The 21972-nt window shown below is 50.4% G+C and overlaps 1 protein-coding gene across 2 annotated transcripts in view; it reads right to left on the bottom strand.

Annotated features, from left to right (window-relative positions):
• Positions 1 to 21972, bottom strand: part of PLXNA2 (plexin A2) — a 204589-nt gene that overhangs the window by 105223 nt on the left and 77394 nt on the right. For both annotated transcript variants that reach the window (XM_078078188.1, XM_036094629.2), the window contains exon 4: positions 4715 to 4849. In XM_078078188.1, coding sequence (XP_077934314.1) covers positions 4715 to 4849 — 135 coding nt within the window. The remainder of the gene's footprint in view (positions 1 to 4714; positions 4850 to 21972) is intronic.

Raw genomic sequence — 21972 nt, 5'->3', positions numbered from 1 at the left:
CCTAATGCTGTCATTGGGCCAGGCCACAGGCTTCTGAGCCGTCCCTTAGGAGGGAGCAGCAGGAATAGAAGGTTGGAGGTGTTTGACTTGGGAACTCTGTCCCAGCCATAGTTTAAGTGGAGAGGCTTCTAGCCTTCTCTGGGATTCCAGAGAACTTCTAATAATATGACTGATAACAGCAATGATGATAATAATCATACTGCACATTGAAGGCACTGTGCGTCAGACACAACGGTTACCATTACTTGGCCCATTATACAGATGAAGAAACTGAGGTTTAGTGGTGTGAGATCTCAAAGCTGAATGTCTAGCAAGTGGCTATGGGTTAAATGGAGATCAGTCTGATTCTCAGGCTCCAGGTCTTAACCACTACACTATATTGCCTTCCCAGGCTCTGAAATAGAGAGCTGCAGCCCATGCCCCCACCCACCCCAACATACACACACACACATACACACGCGCGCGGGTGCGCGCCCCCATAACCAGCCTTTCTGCTATTCCCAAGGCCCTTTCCAGCCTGCACGGAGCCATTCTCCACTGTGACTCCCTTTTTCCATTTCACCCTTCGCTGGATCATTTTATGCCTCTATTCCCTCTGCTAATTCAAACTAATTAAAGTATAAAATAGAATAATTGCTTCCATCCCCATACTCATTCCCATCCACGTTGAGGACAGAGTTATATTCTTTATCTGGGAGTGGCCAACCTGACAAGTTGGGTGGAAACTGGGGCTATCAAGTTTCTTTTCATCTTCTCGCTCCGTTTTGCACTTGGCTCGTCGCCTGACTTTCCCTGGACTTGCTGACTGACTTCCATTAGACACTGAGGATACGGGAGAACTTGTATTCACACCCACAGCATCTGTCGATCTGCTGTTGAGGAAGCCGGGGCGGACTTTCTAGGGAAGAACCAGGCATCCTATCCGTGGGGCACCTGGGCAATTAGCAGGATTGGGAAATCAGTTCCCAAATGTTCCCCTGGGACTGGCCGGCCCTGGATCTATTAACAGTCCATTAACATTGGCTTGTTAGGCAGTTGCACTAGCGACCCAACACTTCTTACTAGTCCTATTTCTTAATTATGTGTAATTAACTGAGAGAGGGGGAGGGAGCGAGAATGAAAGAGCTATACGGGATCGCTGGAGCTCTGTAAGGAGATGCAAACCTCTCCAGGCAGAACTTGAGGCCAGAGACTTGGATCTACACTCCCATGGTGCCAAAGATACAACAGGTGCCATGTTTTGGGGAAGCATCAGAGGGACAGAGAGACAAGAGGTGGGGATGAGGTGAGGGCTGGGATGACAGCAGGCTGCTCAGAGATTTATTAGAAAGTGAGGGGAAGCCCCATTCCCATGATGTCTTATAAGGTCTCAGGTCTTTCAGGAACCTCCAAAGTCTTAAATCACTGCCTCAAAACAGGAATACACTTATCCTTAACCAGCCAGCATTTTCCCTCTTTCTGCAGTGGTCACCGTTCAGGGAAGAAGTTCACGTGGGCACCCATGGCCTCATACAACTCTTGTTCCAAAAGTTCTTCATTTGGTCTAACCTCAGGCCTGTCTACTGTAGTTTTAGTGTTGTCTTCTGGACATGGAGAAGAGTCTCAATACCAACACCTTAGACAAGCCTCTTTAATATGAAAAGGAGTCTAGCATTAGATTTGTTAACCGTTATCTCTAAAAGGGAGGAAACTGAATCTCTGAGAACTTAAGAGTGTAAGCCATCCAGCTCGTTAGAGGTGGGCCGGGACTAGAACACAGACCCCCGGGCTCAGCCTGAGGCCTACTGGATGTGCCCCACAGCCACTTTACTTCCCCTTAATCATCACTCATGGTCACCACCCTCCTGAGCCGGCATCATAAAGGCCTGAGAGCTGGAAGGGGCCACACAGAGGCTCAATGATCAAGGGTTTGTGTGGCGTGTGAGGCCGTGGGAAAGAACCTCCCCTCTGCTGAATGGAGTCTCACATTGACCCGAGTGAGGCACAGTGAGGCCAAGTGACTGGTTTAACGCCATGTGGCTATGAAATGTTGAGACGAGATCCAAAGCAGAGCTTCGGATTTCAGAGACAAACCTATTATCTGAAGCAACTATTTCATGACCTGGGAGAGGGTCATGCTTCCAGATCTAGCAACAGCTGGACTAGACCCCAAGCCATCCAACTCCATCTGCATCACCACCCACTAAACTGTTTCTTGAAAGATGTCCGAGCTGTCTGTGAATATTCTGTACTCAGAGTTGCTCGGCCTCAGACAGATGGGCCCCCTGAGCTGTTCTTGGCCCTCATCCCTGGGCCCAGCCCCAGGTGAAATCACCTAGCTACCTATTTCTACACGATTTACAGCTCTCGGCGTGACAGGTCTCAGAGCTCTGCCACAAATCCCCCTTAGACTCTGCCCACTGATCACAGCTCCACCTGGCATGGGGAGCTCTCTGGACTGATATCTCACCTGACTGGAGACAGGCCCCATGGCATTAACCCCAAATTCTTCCCATATCTGCTCAGTGGGACTGGCTACTACCGAAGCCCTCTGTTTGGTGCAGATTGTAACAAGAATGGCACAGCGGTGGCAGAAGATGAGGACAAAGGCCAGGAGATTTAGAAATAAGCTATGTGGACACTTGGTAGAGCCAGGGCTGATGCTCTCAGAGGTGACACCGGCTATGATCTCAGGAGGTCATCCCATCCCCGAAGGCCACTCACTAGTCTCAAGCTCTGACTCAGGCCCCTCTCCTCTGGCCACATTTTGAATGTAATTTCACAAAGCATCCCATTTGAGAAACAGCCAAAATCTGAGCCTTGGCATATTCTCAGTTCCATTAAGGCCTCACTGATCACTTCTATTTGCTGTCAATGCTTTTCCACCACACGGGGCTCAGAGAACCCAAGGAAGAGTTTTTACCCAGAGTTACCTGCCTGGTCCCCAGCCATACATAATGTGTTCTGAAAATATCACATATATTGGGGGTCTGTTGGATCCCTCTGATCATCATTTTATCCACCTATCTGGACTGCCATCTATCCATCTATCCCTCTGTCTGATTATTATCCTGCAGAAGTATCTAGAATGGTGTTCACCATATGTTAACATGGTGTTACATTTTGGGCAGACCCGACTGGGGACTCACTGCTATTTTCTTTTCTGTGTGTATTGCTGGAATTTGCATGGTGAGCATCTACTGTTTCTGTTTAAGAAATAACCTTATGTCTATAAATAGAGAAGAAAAGGAAGAAAAGGCAGAATATTTATAGGCTTCAGTGGGATGTTACAGGTAACTGGCTTCTTGTCTCCCTCCCTTGTTAGACTGTAAGCAACCTGAGGGTAGTGGCCAAGCCCCATTCATTTTAAAGTTTTCCCAGCACACTGTTCCCGAAAAATATATTCCCAGTAATGGGCTTTGTTAGGGCCCACGGACTGTTTTATTAGAACGAGACAACAGTGTTTATTTCCAGCTGTCTTACCCACCGTAGGTTAGGCTAATCCTCCCCCAGCTCCACCAAATTCCCATCTGCACCTGTTTATGCCTTGACTGCATGGGCCATATGAAAGAAGGTAAAAAGACAGGTGGGGTCAAGGGGGTCTGGATATAATTTGCATGCAATCTGCATATGATTTGTGTCATCTGTTCTCAAGAAGTAATTTTTGAGTTAGAGCTGCATCACTGCTTCCCTGAATGCTGTCATGTGCCCATTTGTCTCTTCCTTCCTCCCTCCATTCTTCTCTCATCCCCAGATTCAGAATTCTTACATTCAAAAAAAATGAGGAAACGAGAACTCTGGGCAAGGTGGTGTTCATCAAGTACACCAGGAATCTTTGCAGAGTATTTTGGGAATGACAAACACTCAAGAGCTGGGAGGCACCTCATGAATGCTCACTGGTCTTCTAGCCCAGCATCTTTGTCTAGCCTAGAGTCTAGCCTAGGTTTTGGTCAATGCCAAGACCATGCTCCTGCTGAACAACAGTAGACTCACTGACTGAACGAATGGAAGGAACCAGCCTTTCTTAAGGTCTTTGCTTTGCCTTTTGCATCCCCATTAATTTGTGAATCCTCCGTTTTCCCTGCTTCTCTTGCCCATCACCATAGCTCTCCTGCATCTACCTTCTCTTTGCTCACATATATTCAGAGCAAATACACTCCGGGGGCAGGGGGGGGATAATGCTCCACCAGAGAAGGTGGGGAACCTGCTCAATGGTTACCCCGCAGAGGGTAGAAGTCTATTTCTCAGGCCAACTTTGGCTTCCCAGAGCTGGCCAGCTTCTACTGGCATCAGTCTATGACTCAGATCAAGATTTTTATCTCCTTCTGGGGCCCTATCTTGAGTCTGTCTCTCCCAGGATCAGGCCCAGCCAGGAGGCCTGGATTATTTACACTTCTCTGGCTCCCTTGAGCAGCAGACTCTGTGGGCCCGGGAGCTGTAAATCTACCTCCTAATCACACCAAGCTGCTCCATGCAGTCTGGCCTGTTCTTGCGGGGCTGTTCATCACACACTGAGACAGGGGCTGTGGCCTGGAGAGAAGCCTCCGGGAAGTGGCTGGCCCCAGTTTCTTCTCTCTGGCTCCCTGCAAAAGCCTCCAAGGACTCTGCCTCTCCCTGGACCCCTGAGCCACAAACCCAGAGGTCTCTCTTGTTAGAAGAACAGTTTCTGAACAAAGGTCACAGGTTATCAGTTACTCCTGGGCTTTGAAAAGAAGGGATGGGTGTCAGCACTTACCTGTCTCTCAGACATGATGTACAGGTAGCACTCATCAATGGAGAAGGCCATGTCCCGGAGGATGGGGCTCCCATCTTTGAGCACAGAGACCATCTCGTACTGGACCCCTCCATGGGGGGGACCATCGGCTCGAATCTGAGAAAGAAACAAGGCATCCTCAGCATCTGTACTCAGCAGTCCCCTGCTTCGGCCTAGAGCAGGTCACTTTCCTGAAGTGGTTGTATTTCCCGAAGATAATTTCCCCCACCCTACCCCCAGTTGCTACTCTGAACCAAACTAGGCTTCAGGGAAGGTAGAGGTGCTTTTCAGTTCAAACAGTGGGCTGTTTGCTTCCACCAAGAGCGATCCTTTCCCAAGTGGTCTGAGTGTGCCAGGTCTGGGATTTCTGACGGTAGGTTCATTTGTGTGTGCGTATGTGCCCTAAGGGGCAATTCTGAATATCCCAATGTGGTTACTGTTGCGTGTGTCTACATATATTTACAGCACTGTGTGGAGGGTGTGTGTGTGTGAGTGTGTGCTTGTGCACACTTACTGCTGTTTGGGGTAGGAGAGTCAACACCTGCTCACAGTGTTTCTGTCTCAGGCGGATGAGGAAGAATGGGTAAACAATCATATAAACCATTAAAAAGCTGGTCATCAAGAGATTCAAGATTTTAGAATCTCAGGAAGGCCTTTCTGCCCCCAAACAGATCCCCTATATGTGTGCAAATTCACCCTGGGATTCTGGGGAGCCAGGAATCCTGGATCAGACTCTTAGAGCCCAGCTCCGGATAATAAGTCAGAAAGAAAGGACTCAGACACCATCAAGTTCACTGCTTCTCAGCCCTGGCTGCACATCAGAATCGTCTGGGGAGTTTTAAAAGATACAAATGCCAGGGCTGAATCCATTAATCAGAATCTCTGTGGGTGTGGCCTGGGAATCTTCTTGGGGATTCAAAGCTCCCCAGGTGAATCTGATGAGTGGCCAGGGTCTAGAAGCAGCGATGGAGTCCAGTGGTTTTCAAGGTTGCATGCCTTGAGAATCACCTCTGGGGGCTTAGGAAAACACATTGTTGAGCCCGCCCCTGAGTTTCTGATTCAGCAGAAATGAGGCTTGAGAATTCTAACTTCTAACAAATTCCCGGGTGATGTGGAGGCTGCTGGTCTGTGGATTCGAGAGGGCTAGTCTAAGCTCTGTGTAGACTCAGTGGAAGACGGTCCCTAAGGTCATACAAAAAGCTGGTGTCCGGGAGTTCTGGGTTTGAATATGCTCCTGCCTTCAGGCTTCTTGGACGGGTGACCAATAATCCCCACCCTGGCTTGTTTTCTCTGTCCTCTGCCCATCTATACCCCCTCTAGCTCAAGCCCTATTTCCTCCATGAAGCCTTCCCTAATCTCTCCACCACACTAATTGCTCATCACCCTGATGCCTTTTTTTTTTTTTTCTATCAGACATTTTGTCTTAGGATTATAGTCAATTGATCTGTTCATTGTATATGTACTAGCTACCATGTATTGACTACCCACTCACATTGTTCTCTAATTGCCTCACATGTGCATAAGTCTGTCAACACTGAAGACAAGGATGTGTTTTCTACTTCTCTAATAACCCTCTGAGGTCTCGAATGGGTTCAGGAACCTGGCTGGTGATGGATAAAATGGGATACTTGAGAAATACTCGTTGAAAGGACATGAACTATGAACCCGCTGATAAAGTCTCGTGAACTCTAGTGCTAAATCAAAGTGAGATTCAAAGGCATTTTCTCTGGAAGATTGTAGGATTCAGGTTGCCCCCTCCCCACTCACATTCCCTTTCATTTTTCTCTTGTATTTCTAACCATGCCTTTCCCTCTGCCCATTTCTTCCACCACACCAGGAGCTCCTGAGGGCAAGGACCGTGACTTATTCATCCCAAGGGCCACACTTGGTGCCTGATGCCACGGTAAGTTCCCCTTTGCCCTTTCTCTGCCTAGCTAGTGGCTTCCTGCATTCAAAGCCATTGCATCCAGGGGAGGGGCTTGGGGGTTCATTTACTTCATTCTCAGAGAGTGGAGGAAGACTCGGGTCAGCAATGATGTTGTGAGGCTGAGGTTACTTGTCCTCTACCCCAGCGCAAATATGGTTATGGATTCAAGCAGAGGGAAGGGTCTCTACCTGGGAAAATACCCCACAATTAAAAAGGTTCCCCTTAACATTTGAAGCAGCATTCTCTCTTAGATGGACAGATCTGAAATTTCCTTGGGATCCTTCCAGAAATATAGTAGTTTTTAGTCAATAAAGTTCTTGGGCTATTGCAGAAAGTAAAGAGAAGATGTGATAGTCTTAGCTTCTGGCTGGCTTGACCTCAGTTTTCTGTCTCCATTATATGGGGGAGTTCAGGCTCTATTTCTTCCTTTGAAAGGGAACTGGTCCAGGGCTTCTCATCACCCTCCTTATAATGGCTGCTTCTCTTCAGGGAGATTTAAGTCTCCTCAAGGTACTGGCTCCGCCCAGGAGCTGTGGAACCAGTACCCTCCCTCAGGCCCGAACCAAGATCTCCCTGCCCCGAGAGGCTAGTTAACATTCTACCAGCTGGGGCGGCCTCCTCCCCATGAGCCCGGGCACCTTCCTGCCTCCCTGGCAGGGCCTGGACACAAAGTCAGAAGGAGGAACTCCATAAGCCTGGCCTTCCCTCTGTGGTCCCCGGGGTGAGATGGTACCCACAGCCGGCTTGGAGCTGGAATTGAATCAAAGTCAACTTATCATCACACTCTCTGCTGTGTCCCACTTAGGACCAATCCCAGCCATTAACTTTTTCCTGAATCAGAGATCTACACAGGTTTTTTTTTTCTTTTCCCATCTGCAACCCCAATCTTTTAACAAAGCAATTGAAGCCAGAATCAAACCCACCTACCTTTCAAACGTCAAAGCTAAAACCAAACCAGAACAGAAACTGTTCTTGGTACTGAACCTGAACTAGGCGATCCTATTTCATTCAGTCTAAATCCCTGGAGGGAAGAGCACTATTGCCCCCCCACTTACTTCCTCATCCCATGCTATCTGCCTCCAGCTTGTGTAACCCTCAGAGACACCTGCGGGAGGGCAGAGAAGATGGAGGATGGGGCAGGAGGTCAGGGGCTCAAAGGGCACGGGCGGGGGGGAGGCTGGCAGGCAGGTGGCAGGAGGGGCCAGGTGGGCAGCAGGTAGCAGAGATCTTTCCCCTCCCTGACACCTTGTGCTCCCTCTGAGTATGCACCGCAGTGGGCAGAGTGTAGGTCTGGGATGCAGGGTGTCTGGGTTTCTGTTCGGACTCTATGCCTGGGCTTGAGTTCTGCCTAGTGGTACAGTTTGCGTTCAGATCCCTCCCCTGAGCCTCAGTTTTCCCTTCTGGATAACAGGCCAAGGCGATCTGCTCGGTGCCGGCCACGGGAGAACCACAGTAGCAAGTACTAGAGCTGTAAGGGCTTGGGAGCTCACCTCACCTAAGCTCTTCCACTCCAGGCTCGTGGCTGGCCAGTGGTGGAACCGGGGCTCAGAGAAGAGTGCATGGCAGATGGAGACAGTGCCCCGTGACCACTGCCGGGGACAAGGGTCCTGCCGCAGGGCAAGCACATGGGTTCCCAGACTGCTCTGCCTCAGAGAGAAAGTTTTGAGGTTCAAAGTTGTCTCTATCCTTGCCAGACACAGGATGGTAGCGGTGTGGTGACGACAGTCTGGGAGTCTCGAGCAAAGGTGGGATTTTTTTTTTTTTAAAGATTTTATTTATTCATTTGAGACACAGAGATACAGAGAGAGAGGAGAGCATGAGCAGTGGGAGAGGCAGAGGGAGAGGGAGAAGCAGACTCCCTGCTGAGCCAGGAGCCCGATGTGGGACTCGATCCCAGGACCCTGGGATCATGACCTGAGCCGAAGGCAGACGCTTAACCATCTGAGCCACCCAGGCGCCCAAAAGGTGGGATTTTTAAATCCGACCAATCGAGTCTATTCGGGGCTGTCCCAGAATAACCAAACTGCTGTGACACAGTTTTCAGCTTTCAAGCTTGTGTCCCCAGGGCCAGGTTTCAATGACCACAAGGACAATAACGGACTGAAGTAGATCATGAACCTGTCCAAGAGAAGGGTGTCAGCAGCCCAAGCTGCACAGGGCAGGGGAGGAGCTGGGGCAGAGGAGGGGGGTGACACACACGGGGACACACGAGTCACCTGAACATGTCTTTCTGGTTGGGCTCCTCCTCTCCTGAGAGGGCCTGGCCTCAGTGGGCACGCAGCAGCTACGGAGGCCATTTTGCTTGGACAAAGCTCACCAGGTAGGATAAGAGGGCCAGTCTGCTGCAGTGGAGGGTGACGGTCTTTACTAAAACCCGCAAAAGACAGAAGGTGCCCACACTGTCACGCAAGGAGATTCAGGCTGGTTCTAGTGAGAATTCCTGTTGCGTAGAGCCCTGACTGCAGGATGAGTGGCCGCAGGACCCTGCAACCTTCTCAGGAGGGTTTGGAACACAGGATAACTTCTTTTGCTTCATGGCTCAGCGTGGCCCTACCTGAAGGCAGTAGCAAGGACCTGGTGAATTTTCAAAGGGTCCCATTTGCCTCAAGAATTAATAACAGCTACCCAGCTATTGCTCTTACAATGTGCCAAGCGCTGTCGAAAGTACTTAACAAAAATCAACTCTCTTATCCTTACAAGAACCCCTGATGTAAATGTTCTTATTATTCCCATTTTACAGATAGGAAATTTGAGGACTGGGAGAGTTAGGTGGCGTTCCCAAGATCACACAGCTAAAGGGCAGCAGGGCTGGGATTCCCACACACAGCCTGATTTCTCAGGCGCTCTGTGACTCTCTTAGGAGAGGATAATAACGGGCAAATGGAGCTGTTCATTGCCGCCAGGAACAGAACAGACAGAACAGACCGAAAGACCGAAAGTCTGAGTTCTCTCTTCACCCACCCTTCCTCTTTTGGACCCCAAGGCCCAGGCGGGGCAATCACCCGTTTCCTGGAGTCAACAATAAACTCAGAACCTAATTTTGAGGGACCTTGGTTGGGGGGAAAACTCAGTTTATCAGGGCCGTCTGTGGGGTAGGAGGATGGGAGGTGCAGTCCAGGGGAGAGCAACTGCCGGGCCCTCTGCATGGCAGGGGCCTCTGCTAACAGAGAAGGAACTAGTAATCCCATTAGGGCTTCCCTTTAAACCACAGCTAGGCCTGTGCAGAAATTAATGACAGCCTCTTTACTTGAACATCCAATTCAAATCAGCATATCCATTTCCAATTAACTAGCTCACCTGTAGGCCCCTCCAAACCCTTTTTCTTGTGCATCACTTTCTTCTATAGTTAACTCTAAATTATGGAGCCCCTGCTTGGGATTTATCACTCTAATATCACTTTATTAGTAGTACTAGTAGTAATAGTATTTATTTATTTATTTATTTATTTGGCAAGAGCTGCTGAAAAGCAACTGGGAATCTTTTTCTTCTTGGGCCTCTCAGTAGGAAACAGATTGGTTTGAGAGGCATCACCATGCAGAGGGAGGCACCAGTTCATGTCTTTAGGCCTGGGATCTAATCCCAGCGTTCTCATTAATTGGCTATGTGACTTCAGGCAAGTCACTTCCCTTGTTTGTGTAATAGTTTCTGTAGCTGCCAAATAAGGTGGGAACTCCTGTCCTTATGAGCACAAAAAGGATGCTGGGAGAATGAAATGAGTTATTAGCTATGAATTTCAGGACTGTCCAATATCCATTTATTACACATCTGCCGTTGAGCCAGGCCCACGCTCGGTGCTGGGGATACTACGGGGACAGGCTCCCCTTCGGAAGCCCGAGGAGCTGGGGAACGGACAAGCCAACTAGTCTTCACAAACACAGGGGCTACCCCTTGTGAGAGGAGTTTGCACTGGGGGGGGCGGGGAGAAGGGAGGCCAACACCCCGGGGAGGCTGGGGCATGAGGGAGGCCCTGAGCCGGAGGCTTCCTGGGGAAGGTGATGCCTGAACGGATGAGCAGGAGTGGAAATGTGAGTTCTTTGGCTAATTTCAAGTGTGATGTCAGCATAAGCATGTTATTGTTATGTCTGAGCTCAGATTTCTTGGAAACTTGGTCTCTCAGACCTGAGTGTTTGGAGAGGATGAGACTTTTGATGTGCATTTATTGAGGGCTCGACAACAATTTCTGCAGGCCTTGTCCGAAAAGGCACTTTGGAAGAGGCCTTTATTACTTGGTTTTATCTCTGCCTCAGGACTCAGGGCTTGCATACTATATGAATGTGTGTGTGGGGTGTGTGTGTGTATGTGCGTGCGCGTGCACACACACATACACACACGTAGACGTTTAAAGAGGAGAGAGGTGGGGTAGGCCTGGTGCTGCTCAGACTGAACTTGGGGGTGAGTTAATGAGCGAGTGTATCTGCAGCTGTGCATTTAGTGCTGCGCGAGAGGATTCAAGCTGAAGTTTATTTTTGTAGAGCTTCATGACCCGAATTATTTATAGATTGAAGCCTTTGGTAAATTCAGTCTCTGAGATTCTTCCTCCCTCTAGCCTGCATATGCGTACGCGCACGCACACACGCACACGCACGCGCACACACACGCACGCGCGCACGCGCACACACAGAGGCAGTAGCACCTTCCACGGTGCTTCTGTCTCCCGCTTCCCCAGAGCTCTGCAAATGTTAACTAACCATCCAGAGTCACAGCCCGGGAGGCCGAGGATCCCCGGACGGAGCCCGGCCCTAAATGCTTGGACAACTGGAGAGGGACACAGGAGCCAGGGAAACTCGGCCTGTGGGTTGCAATGAACCAGGAGAGCAGAGGGAGAGGGGAGACAAGGCCAAGGATCCCTCCTGTCCCTGAAAAGGAAGGAGGTCACTAAGATATGCTAAACTTTGTGAATTTTGTGCCCCCCTCCCCTGCGCATGCATGTGCACTGACACACATACACATACACCCTCCCACACATATGCAGATGCTTCTAGAACTGGTCCCCAGTGAATTGTCGGTCCATCACTGGGGCTTTGACACTGGAGACTGACATTTCCATGTACAATTATTTCTATTTCTGTGCATGTTAGGAATCTGCCCTAGATATTAAACTGGGCGGGGGGATGGATGATCTAGTGGAGGGGTTCATGCTCTTGGCTCCTGGATTTCTTCCTTCATGGAAGGCTAAGCCACGGAAGCCTTTCTCCTGGAATGTGGGGAGGGGCTCCCAAGAGAAACCATTTGTTCTCTGGACCTCTGCATCTTGGAACAGTGAGAATTAAGAGCCTGGTTTATGATAGGCGATATAGTGAATATTTATTGAGCAATGACTAGAAGTAAAGTGTTCAGAGGTAAGGTTGAGGAGGTTGGCTGGAGTGACAGTCTCTTTTCTTAAATCTTGGCTTTGTGTCTCCTCATCAGCCAGGGGTGGACGGCTAAGTGACCACTGATCCACGCGGCCCACAGAACTGAGAGGAGCAGCCTCTGCTTGAGACCTTCCCGTGGTTAAAGACCAACCGCATTTCACGAGGGCACCGACTTCCCTATCCCAGGGGTCTCTCCCTTTATGACTCAGCAGAGAGTGACATCAAGATCTAGAAGCAAAAGAATCCAATTCTTGGTTCTACCTCTGTCAGGGAGGGCTTTGAGCTCCCAGGCCCAGGAGGGGGCAAGAGCTTATCCAGGTGAATACGATGGGCATTTGGGAGCGCAGGGCTCTGGCCCTGGACTAGCACCACCTCTCAACACTGCTCCAGCTCAGACTTTGGCCAGTTAGGAGGATCCGGGAACCAGATGAAGTTGCCAGGGGCAGCGGAAGCACTTGATTGTTCTGGGAAACAATAAGATAAACACTGGCAAGGGACAGCTGAATCGTCAGGCAGCCTCAGACGAAATCACATCACACAGCAGCAAAGCAGTAATTCACAGGGAGGGCACAGGGTTGGGGAGGGGGGAGCACTGAGGGGTGGGGGGGGAAATTAATAAAGAATAATGAGCAACCTCTGCCAAATCGAAATCTCTGTGTACCCGAAGCTCTAGCAACATGGGGCTCTCAGAATCCCCATTCGAGGTACCACACACAGGTTCCTTGCCTGGGGATGCCCCGCCTGTTTCAGGATAGCATCTAACCTCCTAGGCTTTTTGGACTGGGAATGATTTAGAAGCACCTCTTAGGGCCCACGTGGAGGGTGATGCAGCCTTCCTCACCAAGCTCTGGAATAGGGTGTGGTGAGAATCAGGCAGACTGACGCCCAGGTTAACTGCCTTGGAAATGCCCTGCCCCACCCCAGTGGGGCAGAGGGGTGGGCGAGTAGGCAAAGCAAAGTAGCACTTCCTGGGACTGGACATGTAGGGCTTCTGAATCGCTTATCTCCCTTTATCAGTGTAGTTCAACATATTTACTGAACATCGATCGAGCATGTCAACCAATGTGCAAAAGGCTGGAGATAGAAACATGAATGATCTTGAACACTGTGAAGTCGGCCTCCCCATTTCACAGAATAAGAAACGTTAGGAGTCGAGAGCAAATTAGTGACAGAGCCAAGCTCAAAGCTGAGTCTGCCTGATTCCAAAGCCTGTACTCTGTCTCTTTCATTAGGCTCCCTCTGGGGCCTCGCTTTTCCCTAAGTCAAACAAGAGGACAATGCCTGCATTGGGACTAAAAATTACATCTAAAAAGTGCTCAGTGCCCCTGGAGATAAGTCCTGGGGAACAAAATAGATCATATAGCTGTCTCCTCCACTATGACAAAGAAGGCCACCTGCAGTCTGGAAAAAGAGCAAAGGGTGGGGCGTTTAAGAGGGTTATTACCCTCTTTAATTAACTCATTCTTTTCAATGGCCTAAAATTGCCCTGCATTTTATAATCTGGAACAGTAATCTCTGGCTTTCATTAACACCGAGGATGACATTTAAAGCTGTAAGAATGGGAAGGGAGGTCTAGACTTGTGAGCACAGCTATCTGACAGGGCTTGTGCCTGAACGTGGGAGTCTCCCTGAGATTTTAAAAGGAAAAGTTATTTGGAAAATGCATGTGGCCTGCGTACACCATGGTGCAGAAAATTCGCAGTAACCGAGAGACGCGGAGAGCACATCCACACTGCTGTATTTCTCTTCCCATTGCTAAGGGGCGAGGCCTGAGTCTTTATTGCCTCTTATCTGTGCTACAGCAATAACCTGAGAAATCTCCCTGCCTCCAGCATATTCCCGCTCTAATCTGTTCTACCAACATGGCCAGATTAATCTTCTTAAAACACTTATTTGATCCTGCCTTTTCTGTATGCAAAATCCTTAAATTTCAGGTGTTTGTAATTTTCTTTCTCTTGCTTATCTCACTCCTAATTTTTTTTTTTATGATGAACATACACTACTTTTGGAATATGAAAGAAAGTAAATCATTGCATGCACCCAGGCACATACACACAGAACACCTTTAACTGCCCCCATTGAGAATTTAGAAAAGTTCACGTCCCTTACTTGTCATGCACGGATCTAACTAGCATAGCCTTCTCACCATTCTCCAATTATGTCTCCTGGTGTTTGCTCTTCATGTCTTGGCTCGACAATTTATTCTCCTTCCTAGATCCTAACCATCCTTCAAGGCCCAACCCAAATGCCCCCTCCTCCAGGAAGCCCATCCTGATCTCTCCTTCGAACTCCCATAGTCCCTTGCGAGTCTCTTGGCATGGTTACCTGTGAACACATGCGATTATCTCTCCTAAGATCATAAGTTCCTAGAAAACAGACACTGTTTAGTGCAGCTTCATATGCCTCACTGCATTCAGTACTACTGTACACATAGTAGGGCTTCAGTCCCACCCGATGATGCAATCAATGAATCCCTGTTACTGAAACTGGGTAGGGATTAGCCATAGCTCACATTTATTTAACCAACCCCTATTATTGTTAGACATTGTGCTAAGGGCTCTCTACACGCCCTCTCATTAAATCCTCACCACAACCATATTAGTCCCATGTTACAGATGAAGAAACAGAGGCACAGAGGTGAGAGGTAACCTCAAGGTCACATAGCTGGTGGGCAGAAGAGCTAGAATCTCAACTCTGTGAGGCCTTCACTTGTCTAGGCCTCTGTTTTCCCATCTCCGGAAAATAACGAATGGAGAAAGAGAGAATCTTGCTTTGCACATCCTCCCCTCCCTCCACCACATCTCCTGGAACTGAGCACGTAAAGATGTCGTACACATCTGCTTTTGTTGAAGCGATCTTTTCCGCTCCCCACTGGACTGCTAGGAGCTCTTGGAAGGAAAGCACTCTAACGGCTCCAGGTGCTGCTCTGGAAAGAACTCCGGGGCTACTAAGCTGGAGCTTGGCCGGCTCAAAGGCAGGTGGAAAGCAAGGGTTAAAGTGGCAGAGATGGGCTCAGAGCTGGGGTCTGAGAAACAGCATCAGAGGAGGAGGACGGAAGGGAAGTGAGGCCAGAGGGCCTCTATCCCCTGAAATCCCGAGACACCGAGCCGGGGTGGCCCCATGCTCTGGTATGTCTGACTTCCCGGCAGAGCCCAAGGGCAGAACAGACAGCTGGGGGAGGGCCTGGCTCTTTTAAAAGATTCTGTTTGACTAGCTGTCGTCTTCACACCTTTCCCCATCTCCCCTCCCAGGAGAAGGACTTTAATAATGAGCGGCTTCGTGACAACAGACCCCTAATTAATTCACTGCTATTCCTCTGGGGCCAGATCATTCTAATCAAGGTGGGGTGGGGTGGGGGCTGCCGAGCAAGGGCCGTCTGATCTCCGTGGTCTGCCACTGACTGTAGCTTTACTCTCTAGCGTGGCTGCCCCGAGACCCTTCCTGATCACCTTGTTCTAACGACACCTGCTTCTCCTCAGTGCCCAGCCCCTCCTGGCATGGACACCTCACAGCTGCTGGGCACAGAGCCAGGGTGCAGCCCCTGCTGGTGGCTGGCTACAATACAGCGGGGGCCAGGGCCGCACTGCGGAGGGAAGGGGGGAAGCAGCAACGGGCCTCATGAGGAGCAAACTTTGCACTGCGTCTCTCCGAGCATGAGCAGAATACCCAGTGGGCTCCCGGTCAGCAAAGCGCAGCCCTGTTCTTCTTGTCCAGCCTCCCCCCCCATCCTCCCCACCCAAGAGGCTTCCACGTCCCAGGGTGCTACGTGCGCCTGGAGTTTAGAGAGCCGACATCACCTCATCCAGGGAGTGGCCACATGTTAGCAGCCCATGGAATTCTTTGCATGAGGATATGAGCAGAGGACTGGGACCAAGACTGACGGGAGGGAACGAGTCTAGGGACACTTTGGAACAAAATAACCTTAAAAAAAAAAAAACCCATAAAGCCAGATCACACTTGGTGCTGATAGAAATTAAAGGGCACACAAGTCTCCTCTCCAGCAGCCTCTTAGGTTTCTCGGTTTCCCTTCTCGATCTCTCAAGCCCCACACTTCGATCTTCCCTGCTGAGAGGTGTTGACTGTCCAGTCAGGGCTGACGTCTTCCCTTGCTGGGGCGGAGGTCACACAGGGGCACTCAGCCAAGGGAGTTAATTCTCACTTTTCTCATCTGCAAAACTGGTAAAAACAATCCTGCCTACTTGAGGAGGCTACAGGGGGGACAGATTAGATAAGGAATGGGAAAGCATCTGGGACACTGGAAAAGGCTGCAGGGAGGTGAGGAATTTTTGATGGATTTTCTTTTGATCCACAGGCTTGGGTGGGACCAGGCTGAGGAGGAAAGCTGGGCAGGGAGGAAATTCTTCAGGGGCCCACTGGGGCAATCAGTCACCCCCACTTTCTGTCCTTTCCAGGGGAGTAGGCTGGGGGTGGGGAGGAGGGGGGGGAAGGGTGCATGGGGGAAGGAGGTGGAGGAGGAGGAGGAAGGGAAGAGGGAGGGGGAGGAGGAGGAGGGAAAGAGGAGAGGTGGAAGGGGAAGGGAGAGGAGGGGAAGGAGAAGAGGAGAGGTGGAGGAAGAGGAGAGGTGGAGGGAGGGGAAGAGAGAGGAGGAGGGGGAGGAGGGGAAGAGGGATGAGGAGAGGAGGGGGAGGTGGAAGTGGGGAGAGGAGGATGGGGAGGGGAAGAAGAGAGGTGGAGGGGGGAGGAGGGGGGAACAGGAGAGGAGGAGAGCAAGGGGGAGGGGGAGGAGAGTAAAGAGGGGGAGCAAAGAGCAGGGGCCCTTTGCATTATGGGAGTCTGTGGCCAGCGTTTGAAGGCAGCCTCTGAGTGAGAAGGAATGGTTGTGCTAGGGTCTCCACAGGACCTGTGCTGGGGACAGAGGGCCGAGGCCACTGGGGCCAAAAGGATGGCAGCTTTCTGATTCAAACCCTTTTTACTTTGTGAAAAGGAGAAAAGTGAGGGGGAGGCTCCAGGCTTTCCCCCACAGAGAGAAGGCTGCTGGGACAAACCTACCCACTCCTAATCTGCTCCTTAAAAAGAGCTGGAAGGAGCCACAGCTTAGCTTTTGTGTAGAGTACTAAAGCATCCCCCTCTTCTGCCCCTCCCACACCCCCACTCCTCTATTTTTTTCTCTTAAAAGAGCGCTCCACCTCTCTAGGGACTGGAATCATTAACTGAACAGCACTTTGCCTCTCACAGCTTCTGACAACTTGGCAGTGAGCTGGAACGTACAGAGAAACCACAAAGCAGCAGCGCGAGAGAGGGTGGGCAAGAAGGGTGTGTCCCAAGGACCAGCCTAGTGTGTCCCTGGCCCCTGGCCAGGCACCTGCATACCGGGCACCTGCCTCCCTCTTCCCATCCGCTCTGTGGCTCTGGGGACTGCTGGGTCCCCAGCTGTCAGGCAGGTGCGGTGGGGGGAGCAGGGAGCTTCGCATGGCTTCCTAGCCTCACCCCCTTTTGCCGTCACCTAGAGGCTTCCGGGGGCTGGCTGACCTCCAGTCCAGACAAGGGATGCCTGGAGGAGAGGCAGGAGTTAATTCTCCTCATCCTACTGGACGCCTGAGCCTCCCCACGACCAGCAGAGGAGGGACACCCGAGGGCTGAGGTTTGACAAGGAAGCGGGAGCCTAAACAGGGATCTTGCAAGGCCGCCAGACCCAAGCCCTGGGCGTTCCCCAAGAGGGAAAAAGAAACGATGAGAGAAAGGAGGGTCACGGTTTCCAGAAGCAGAGTCAAGAGAGAGAGAATTCTGGGGCCTCCTGGGAAAGAACCTAGGTTGGAACACCTGCAGAATTGGCTTTGGACAGTCCCAACCACGAGGGAGCTGATGGTTTTGAGGGGGTTTCTCAGCAAGGCCAGTGGGCCCCCAGGCACCCTGGCGAGGATCAGAGAACTCCTTGTCTTCTTGTCTTGCCCATGGCTCCTCTCCTCCACTGGGAATGTGGCCTTATTTAGAGATCCTAGAGTAGAGTATTGTTACCACTTCCGGAGCACATACTTGGTGTTGAACAGGGCACCAGGCGCCTTACCTAAAATATCTACTTTAATCTCCAAAACCCATTTCACTGGTGAAGAAACTGAGGCTTGGAGAGGTTAGGTAGCTTGCCTCGGATCACAATAGGTGGTAGAGAGAGATTTGAGCCTGGATCAGTTTGATTATACAATCTTGTATAAAGCCCCATGCTTCCTGAAAAGGCATTCACCTTTGTCTTGTGCATGATGCTAACATATTACCAGCATTTTAATGCTCTTCTTCTGCAGTCTGAGCCCCTGTAGAAGTGCCAACAAAAACTCTAAATTCCCAGATGTAGACGCTGAAGCGCTATAGTTCATTTTATTCAACTTTTAGCGGAGTGCCAAGCACAATGGGGTGCTTAAAAAATTGCATTCGATCCTTGAATCAAGTTACAGCACCAGAATGCCACAAACTTGGACTACAAAAGCTTAACCAGCAAGCTTTGCTTTCCTTAATGGCCTTTCTACTTGCTTTTCACTGTTGTTGCTCCCTGAGAATAATTCATTGGATGTTGACTGTTACATGGATACTGCAGCCGTGGCACGTTAGCACGAGTTAATACCAGAAATCGTCATATAAAAGACGCTCTGATTCTGATGTCAAACTTCTGTTCTGGTTTATGTACATGGTCTCACATGATAGATCATTTTTAGAATGTAATGTCTGGATATCATCTCTCCTAAAAAACAGGTATACTTCTCTCTATCTGAGTATGAGAATTTCTAGTTCATCTCATTTCCCTTTTTGATCTGGCTACCAGGATACTCAGGCCAAATCCGGTGCTGGCTCCTGGTGCTTATATTTTTTATTGTTAGCATACTTATTTCTACTCCCCTCACATGACTGGGATTTTCTAGTTCCATGCTAGTTTTCATAACCTACATTTGCCAAATTTTTTATTATAAGTTATCTATTTCCTCGTTTGGAAAGAAGTGGGATGGGAATACATACAAATAATTACGCTCATGCTCTCACATGCTCTGTTTGCACCACATGAATTTGCACTCTGTTGTATGTTGCTGTGATAAATTCTCAGGTCCCTGCACTGTGTGCTCATATCCTTTCGCTGTGGGTAGGAGTTGGCCAGGAGGTTTCCGAGCAAGGGCCTGGACTACTCCTAGGATGGTTTAAATATAGGTGCCATTATGTTGAAAGAGAGGGAAGAAGTAGGGAGATACCACTAAAAACTAAGAACCAGATTTCAATTTGCATTCTGTTGGCCTACTGAAATCCACAGATCAGCAATGGGTCTTGCCCGTAGTAATGTTCTCTAACTATATGTAAAATGGAAGAATGAATAAATGAATTAGTGAATGAATGTTTTTCTGAGCCAAGAGATTCTTCTCACAGGAGAGAAGGCAAGGACTGTTTGGCGGAAAGCCCCATCTTCAGACCACAGAAGAAACTCAAGATCACTAGGAGCCCAGTGGAGACGAAGCTCCCCACCCCCTCCTTGTCCCCTGGCCAGGTCAAGAGCATTTGTCACCTGCACTGTGGGTGGCAAAACTGGGTCAGTGTGCTGGACACCAGGAGAAGAGGAGTGGGAAGAGGGGGAAGGAGGAAGGGAGGAGAGAGGCCTGTTTCTGCTGCCTTTCTGTGCTTCCCCCCCTTGAATGACAAAGTGGCCCACAGCAATGGTGGGGAGAGAAAAGGTGGTCTCTAAACATATCTGTCTGTCTTCCCTGGCAATCTCCTTTTACCTCTAATGTCCCATCTCCTTTTCCTGCTCTTTCTTGTGTTTCTCCTGCCAATTTCTGTTTCTGCTCATCTATTACCTCCCTGTGTATCTCTGTGCTGTCTCTCTGCCTCTCACCCTCTCTTTGGCACTCTCCCAGCCCCCGGGGCAAGAAGCTCTCGCAGCCCTCCTTCTGGCCTCCTTCTCACAGGCTCCAGCAGTCAGGAGCAGAAGACACTAGCCCAGAGCACGGGACACTCCCACCTCCCTAAATGACCTGTGTCCAAGCTTAGATTCCAACTCTAATCCCAGTGGCCCTGCCAACATCGGTTGGGCTAATTTTTTCCTGTAATTAGAATGGAACCCCCCCAATTCCATCTCTAATCCCAGATAATTAGCTCTCTGATTGCCAGTGTAGGGCAGGAAACCTCGTGTTTGGAGAGGGATTTTGGACAGACAGATTAGGCAAACACTGCGCAGGAACCTGCACTGAGGGACAGGCTGTCCACAAAGTTTGTTGTGGAAAGAGATCTGTGGTGGGTATGGGGCCTGTTTCCCACCTGGTGAGCTGAGCTGCCCCTGACCCTGTCAGTTCTCCAACAAATGGGTACCTCTCCTCAGCCTGCCTCCCTAGAGCAGGCCCTGTCTCCAGCACAACACACCAAGGGGATTCCAGGGAGGAGATTCCTTCTGCTCATGGAGGGCAGTGTGTGTCTCTGCATGGCGGAGGGAGGGACAGCCCCAGAGGTGTCCACCCCCACATGCCGGATGGGTGGCAGTCAAAGGTTAATAAAAGATGGTAGGCGCCAAGACTGCCATGACGCCTACTGACCCAGGGAGTAGGAGAAATGCCAGGAAAATGGAGAAATAAATCCTTCTCTTCCAGGCTTTGGGGAGGATTCGTCAGAGTGGCAGGGGATGGGGACCCTGAGGATCAGATTGGCCCGGCTGAGGCTAGCACCTGTCCACAGAACCAGCACTGCATTATCATCTGCTCTGCAGACAATGTGCTCTGCTAAGGACATTTCATGTTTTGTATCTGTCACCTAAATTTTCCTTCTGTGATCCTCATGATCATCCTGCAGGGGTGAGGATCCTATTAGAGAAGAAACAAACTGAGTCCCCGAGAAAGCAAACGACGCCCTCAAGATCACAAAGCAAACCATTGTGGCATGGCTGAGGGTAAGGCTCCGGGCTCCAGGCAGCTGGCTGACCCTGTTCTTTGCACAATCTCACGTCTTCCAGCTGAGAGATCCTTCCATTGTAAGTTTGGGCATTTAGGATGTTGGGATGACGGAAGATTTGGGACACCAATATCCAGGGAGATTTAGGGCTCTGACAGTCAAGGAGGTGAGGGTCGACTCCTCCATGAAGAATCTGAAAGCCCAGAGCTACCGTAACACTCAAACTTTTTCCTGATGCGGAACGGGGCTGTCATTCTCGGGCCACCTGAATAACCCCAGTGTGGCCGGAGCTCTAAGGCTCCTTCCCTTTTCTTCTGCACTACTCTGAGCCCTGAGATTAGCTTCTGAGAGGAAGGCGCAGGAATTGCAGCCGGGGCCGGTGCGTGGGGGCCCTGTGCTTTCAGAGCCGGAAGGGAGCAACAGGGGCCTGTGGGCTGGCACCTGGGGGATTTGCCCAGCCTGCTGGTGGAGGCGCCTGGCCCTGCTTCCCCCACTGTGGCCCCTCCCATGAGCTCAGGGCCTGGGGGAGGGAGGCTGGCCATGGATGGATTCCAGATGGGCTATCAGGTTTGCCCATAGTCGACTCTGAGGCTCCTCTGGTCTCAGCAGCTCCCTCAGCTCTGATTCGGCTGCATGGCAGAAGCGTGCTATGGAATGCCAGTGAAACCCAACCCGCGTCCCCCACTGGCTGCCCCCCACTCCCTCTGCATTTCTTCCCAGAGACAGTGCATTTCTTCCCAGTCCCTTCCCTCCTTCCTTAGTACACCGCCCCCCCCCGCCCCCGCCCCGCCGAAGCAGAAAGGGCTAGAGCTGCGGATTTGGCTGATGGCTGGGCCCCCCATTTGGGATCTTTGACCGATTTTCCCCTGAGAAGAAGTAGCTATATAAGGTTCTGGGTTCAAGGTCTGGATCTCTGAGAACAAGCTGTCTGCATGGGGAGCCTGGGAGGTAGAGGGCAGAAGTTCCTGTGTCCCTCTGAATGTCAGATGTGCCTCGTTGGCTCTGAGCCAGACATGGGAGGGGAGAAAGGAAAACTAAGAACAAGGCAGCTGGATATCTGATATCACCCCAGCGCTGCGCCATGGCAT

Source organism: Halichoerus grypus, chromosome 7, assembly GCF_964656455.1.
Source record: "Halichoerus grypus chromosome 7, mHalGry1.hap1.1, whole genome shotgun sequence".
Lineage (NCBI taxonomy): Eukaryota > Metazoa > Chordata > Mammalia > Carnivora > Phocidae > Halichoerus > Halichoerus grypus.
Note: the sequence above shows the minus strand (reverse complement) of the source record. Positions and strands in the feature narration are given on the sequence as shown.